A 6,439-nucleotide genomic window follows, 5' to 3' on the forward strand; every position below is an offset into this window, starting at 1 on the left:
GCAAGGCTCAGGGGTGGGTTTTGGGGAGGTCCCACGGTGGCTGATGATTGAGTGGGGCTGCAGTCTCTGAGCAAGAGAACCATCCTCCACTTTCTTCATTACTTGTGAGATGCTTTGGTGGTAAGGGGACAATGGACAAGCTGGCCTCTGCTTGCCTCACCATTTTACAGAATTCTCACTTCTTGGCATGTCCCTGGAGTACAGGAAGTATTGACTTTGTCAATGAGGTATTCTATACCTTTATTCATCAGGAAAAGATTAAAACAATGCGTGAAAACATGTTGTTTTCACAGAAGGCTTTATCTTATAACTATCTTGATAAAATATGTTGAATACAATACAGCAGTGATACAGCAACAATACAACTATATCAAAAGTATTCTATCTGGATATCCTAATATACGAAAGTTTTATTCTAGTTTCAGCTAATTTAATTTCCAATATATTTTGAATAAACAATTAAATTTGACAATACTCATCTAGTTACACATCATATATTCTCGCATCATAGATTCCCTACAGTGCAGAGAGAGCATCCAAAAAGCATCCCATCCAGACCCAGCTCCCTACCCAGTCCCTATAGCTCAGCATTTACTATGGCTAATCCACTAGCCTGCACATCTTTGGACAGCGGGATGATACCGGAGCACTCAAAGGAAACCCACACAGACAGGGTGTGAACATGTAAACTCCTGAAGCCTTCAAGAAGCCATATATAAAGTTTTGAAGAAAACTGACTGATTACTTGACTGTCAACTTCTGAATTGTTCACATGCTTATGGTCCATTCTAATTTTCTGGGAATAAGTTTATTGTTGAAGAGTCAGAGTTAAGTATTTTGCAGGAAAGGATAAGTTTTAGAGCTTTGCGAAACCACGGATAAAAGAAAGCATAAAGAATAGGGTTAAAAGCGGAATTAATAAAACCTAACCACAAAGTAGCAGAGAATAAAACTCTCGATGTGCTGTAATTAATATGTGGATCAACAGCAATTGTCATACAATAAGGTAACCAGCAGATTATATAGACTCCTATTACTATGCCCAGTTTCATGGCAGCCTTGTGTTCCTTGACTGGGTTATTATTTTCCTCTTTAGACTGGGCTTTCCTTGACATGTTTCTAATGACTCGAGCGTGCCTTCTTGCTATAATAAAGATTTTAATGTAAATACCAAAAATGATTACAGTGGGGCAAAGAAATCCAATGAATGGGTTCAAATGCCCCCACAGCTTATTAAATACAAGTACACAGCTACCATGACACGAAACTGTCCTAATATAATCCTCTATTCCCTTCCTAATTATTTTTGAACAAACTAAACCAAATCCATAAATAATAGAAAACACCCAAATAAATATAATAATTGTGATGATTACAGGTACTGTGATTTTTGTAGTGTAGTGCAAAGGATCACACACCGCAAAGTAACGAACAACTGCAATAAAGCCCAAATGATAGACTGACGCTATTGTCAGTGTCACAGATAAACTTATATGAATGTCACACAAAATATTCCCTATATACCAACATGTTTCAATAGAATAAATCATGGAGTTTGGTAAAACAACCAATCCCAGCAGAAGGTCGGTCACAGCTAAAGAAAGAACAAGGTAATAAGTAGGAGTATGGAGTTGTTTGAAATGGGAGATTGAAATAATCACAAATAAATTACCAAGAACAGTGATTAAAATCAAACTTAAGGAACAAACATAAAGTATTGCTCGGTTTGTTGTGGACCTTGCCATTTTTGGACAAGATGTGTTACTAAAGTCGAAGCACAGTTCTAGATGCTCTGTCATCACTGGATACGATGAGTTCATTTTCTGCTCCATTCCTCAGAACATCCTAAAAAACACAGATTGACAGTTCATAAAATATTTGCTGAAAGTAATTTTAGAGGCAATGTTCTTCTTAATCTATTGATTATTTGGGAAAACAAGTTTCAATGTCCTATAACATCATTGTGTCAACCTGATGAACATAACAGGAAAATTGTCTCAATGACATTTGCCAATAGCTTTGTGATTATCATTGAATAAAACTGGCAAAACTTTGATTTACAATTAAGTGTGCACTTACAGTACAACACAGATGTTAATGTTGAGTCCATTGAGAACTCATTATTTATATCCTTGGAAGAGCTTTGACTCCAGCATATTAGAACAGATAGGTCTTAATCTTTATGATTTTTAACTTAGAGAACAATATATAATGCATTTACCATCTATTTAGTAGTCCTGTATTCAATCTGTCTGAACGCTGAAGACTTCTTGCTCCAAATACATTTGGTCTGAATAATCCAATTTATTTTACCTCATGTTTAAAACACCAATTGATCATTTTTTATCAGGAAGCAATCATGTAAAGCTTGGTAATGTTTCAATGTAAAGCATTAGAAATACTTAAAATGATTTCCAAATATTAAAATTCAATTATAATTAATGTACAATAAATATTATAAGTTTAAATGTCATATTCTTTACCGTAGATATATCACATCTTTGATGAATGTTGCTAGAATCTGGAAACTGATTTCTGATGTTAGTCCAACATAGAATGAGATATCTAAATCTTCATTTTGCAGATTCTGAATTTTATAATTCTGCAGAAACAGCCTCTGAGACAATCTGAGACACTCCCACACGTTTATGTAGAAATTGAAGTACTGAGTTTACTGACGTAGAAAAGTACAGCCAATGTGACACTTGTTTACAATGCCTCAGTGAAGAGATTGCCTGGTTTTAAGGGTGTGTTCTATGATTAATATGCAGCAAGTTTTGGCACACTGGCTAAACAGTGGTGTGGGAGCAGAAGTAGACTATTCAGCCCAAGTCTGCTCTGTTATTCATTGAGATCATGGACAATTTGCTAACCAGCAACTCCACTTTGCTATCTTCTCCCTGTAGCCCTTAGTTTCCTGGCTCATTAAAAATCTATCTCAGCTTTAAATACAGTTAACACCCAGTCTCAACAGTCCCTGCAGTAGAGGATTCCACAAAATCACTTCACTCTGAGAGAATAAATTCCTCATCGCTGTTTTAAATGTATGACCCCTTATTATGAGGTTATGACCTTTGGCCCTAGACTCTCCCACTCTCAGCATCTACTTTGTCAAGTCCCTGAAGGTTCTTGTATGTTTCAATAAGATCACCTGTCATTCTTCCGATCAAATTTATACATCTGTAGAATATTTTTCAGAGATTTTAACTATTAATTGTGAAGTAACATTAATATCATCACGACCACGTACCGTTCAATGTCTGTTTCAATGAGCTGAAACTCTCTGAGCTTTCTGGAATCTAAGATGGATTATTTCTTGAAAAGGAACTTAAAATTTGGACCATAAATCAGATTGCACACTTTCTTAAATGTGTTCCTAATTTCAGTGGAAGTGGATATGAGCCAAAGATGCACTCATTTCAAAAGTGGTGGATGCATGCAAATATTAGCAAAATAAGGTGAAAATTCGTCAACAAAGAAATGTCAACAAGTAAACCCAAAACAAAACTGAAACCTGTGAGAAAGAGAAGTTACCAAACAGGATTTGCCTAACGGAAATTTCACAGGCTTTATCTGTTCACAAACTTCCGATGTAAAGTAAGCTTTTTACTCAAATATTCAACAAAGAAAGGATACTGCAAACGTTTTTCTTCCACACGTCCACTTTGGTATACTTACAATGGAGCGCATTATAACTATCCTCAGACATGTCTTTATAGAGGAAAATAGATCAGGAACAAAAGAAAAAGAAAATGACAGACATTCAGGATAAGGCTAACATAAAAGAAATGGTCAATAGGAGTAATTAGTATGTGCTTAAAAAGTACATTGTTCCTTCAATAATGCCTCAGAATTGCCATCTTAAAGAGTCAGTAGTCATAGAGTCATAGTTATAGAGATGTACAGCAGTTACAAACCCTTCAGTCCAACCCATCCATGCCAATCAGGTATCCCAACCCAATCTAGTCCCATCTGCCAGCACCCGGACCGCATCCCTCCAAACCCTTCCTCTTCATATACCCATTCAGATGCCTTTTAAATGCTGCAATTGTACCAGCCTCCACCACTTCCTCTGGCAGCTCATTCCATACACGCACCACCCTCTGCGTGAAAAAGTTGCCCCTTAGGTCTCTATTATATCTTTCCCCTCTCACCCTAAATCTATGCCCTCTAGTTCTGGACTCCTCCACCCCAGGGAAAAGGCCTTGCCTAAATGTCACACAACACTATGTTATAGTCCAGCAGGTTTAATTGGAAGCACACTAGCTTTCGGAGCGCCGCTCCTTCATCAGGTGGTTGTGGAGGCCACAATTATAAGGCACAGAATTTATAGCAAAAATTTACAGTGAGTAGGGAGACCCTGGAGTGAAAATAGAAAATTGCTTCATTGAGAGTCATTGCTTGTTTTTGGTTCAACATAATCAAGGATTAATTTTAACTTAGAATACCCATAGATTAAAAGTTTTGAGCATGTCAGAGGAGTCCTCACGGGCGTCAAAAGAAAATATAGCTTATTTCCTGCATTGTGTTGCCAGAGGCTGCTCTCTCATTAGAGAGAGGTGACCAGTGGTGATTTAACCTGAGGGTCACGAGACCTCAGACAAGGGAAGAGAGGCTGAGAAGGAGACTCCTTCATAGTAACCTCAAACTAGTGATGGGAACTGAACCCATACAGTTGGCATCATACTGCTCTGTAAACCAACAATCCAGCCAACCAATTCCCAGCTTATTTCCTAGAAAAAATATAAAACAATTCAGGGAAAGCATAGCTACATCAGTTATAAAGTGATGTTGTGTCTCTTCCAGAATAGGAGTGTTGAGTAGAAATCTGCAAGTTACTAAAAGCTGAGGAAGTCTAGGTCTCAGCTTTGTGAGTGATCATGTAAAAAACTTTCATAGCTCACAGAAAAGAACTTGAGAGAATCAGCTAATTTTAAGTTAACAAACTGACAGAGATGAATAATTTCTCCAGATTTGAATCTCCATGGCAGATAGTATTGGGAAATGAGATGACACTTTGTTTTGTTGTGTATTTTAAGATCTTTCAAGCTGAGTTCTATGTCCAGATAACTTACTTTGTTTATTTTCTTCTTGTTTCCATTTTTATGTATATTATGTATCTTTTGTGGCTTCATGACTGAGCTAAATTGCAAAGTAAGGCAGGGGAATTGTGAAACCCGGAGCTCTGGCTGAGGGGCAAAGTGTAAAAGCAAGGCAAGACATAACAAGGCTGAAATTCTATGAGCATCCAGATAGGCTCGTTTGAGTATAATGATAGCAACTGAGCAATTATAAGATGCAGTCAGATTAAATCCGTGAGTTGGACGTCTGTCCATGTGCACGAAGTGTCCTTGTACAGTATTACAATGATAGTTGTTGGTGTACCCTGAGGTACAGCATAGCCTTGCAGCAGCATGGTTCAACTAGACTGGTTTTGTGCCATGATTATTTAAAGAGGGTGACAAGTATCCAATGCCAAGGTCCATGGACATCGGCTGCCCATGGATCGTGTTCTGAGGTTTGGTGTCAGGTGTCCAGGATAGAGGTCTGGAAGTGGAAGCGATGAGCTGGAGATGCCAAGCACCTGCTCAAACTTTCATGTGGAAAATTCTCAGCATCGAGTTTCCTTGTGGTAAGAGGTAGGATGGGAAGCTATACCTTGCAAAAATCCCATGGAATTCTGTTGGAAAATGCAATCAGCTGCACCCGATGTCAATAAAGGCTTGGATGGACTTTTCATGTGAATCTCCCAGTTCTGTCATTCAGGCTCAAATAGGATTCCTCCCATAGGCAAAAAAAAAGTTCAGATCAGGTTCACATTTGGATGCGATGAATGTCAAAACTGGCAATTCTACCCAAAGTGAAAATTCTATCCCTGCATCTTTAACTAAGCTTTTGGACAACTGTCTTGGTTATTTTTATTTTGTTGAATATCAAATTTTGTTTGATAATGTCATTAAGAGTTTCATTGAAACATTTTACTGTGCTACTAGTATTCCGTAGTTGTGGGGAAAATCACCAGTCTCGGAGTCAGAATCAACGACAGAATTTATTGTACAAAGAAACCGGAGCTCCAGGGAGAGAGAGATGTTCATCAGTACGGCTGTCAGCTGTGAGCCTCCTCTCACTATGGGAGCACATGTCATAATATTTTATACATTTCGTGGTACAATAGTTCAACTACCCAGTCTTTGTTTATACAGCCTGGTATATTTACAAAAAACATTACAAAATCATTGTCAGTTTCAGTGGTCATGATCGTTCTTCCTGAGAAGGAAGATCGTTTTCCATTACTGAAGATCTGAAGTATTAACATTTGTACTCAGGCAGTGTCAGGTAGTTAGCATTTCTGTTGAAGGTGGTGGCTGGACTCAGACACTTCGGTGGGCAGTAGACGTTACTGATGTGTAATCTCTTCCCCACCTGCCTTAAACTAATC

General features: G+C 38.0%; 1 protein-coding gene across 1 annotated transcript; it reads right to left on the reverse strand.

Annotated features, from left to right (window-relative positions):
- Positions 1-349: 349 nt before the first annotated feature.
- Positions 350-2,591, reverse strand: LOC122548644 (trace amine-associated receptor 4-like). Its single transcript, XM_087976023.1, has 2 exons — positions 2,484-2,591; positions 350-1,845 (listed from the first exon to the last, which is right to left on the reverse strand). Exon 2 carries the CDS (start codon positions 1,830-1,832, stop codon positions 789-791), a length of 1,044 nt encoding a protein of 347 aa, XP_087832149.1. The 5' UTR covers positions 1,833-1,845; positions 2,484-2,591; the 3' UTR covers positions 350-788.
- Between the last annotated feature and the right edge of the window lie 3,848 nt (positions 2,592-6,439).

This window comes from Chiloscyllium plagiosum, unplaced genomic scaffold, assembly GCF_037043375.1.
Source record: "Chiloscyllium plagiosum isolate Xiang-an unplaced genomic scaffold, Cpla_swu_hap1 HiC_scaffold_3, whole genome shotgun sequence".
NCBI classification, from domain to species: Eukaryota; Metazoa; Chordata; class Chondrichthyes; order Orectolobiformes; family Hemiscylliidae; genus Chiloscyllium; species Chiloscyllium plagiosum.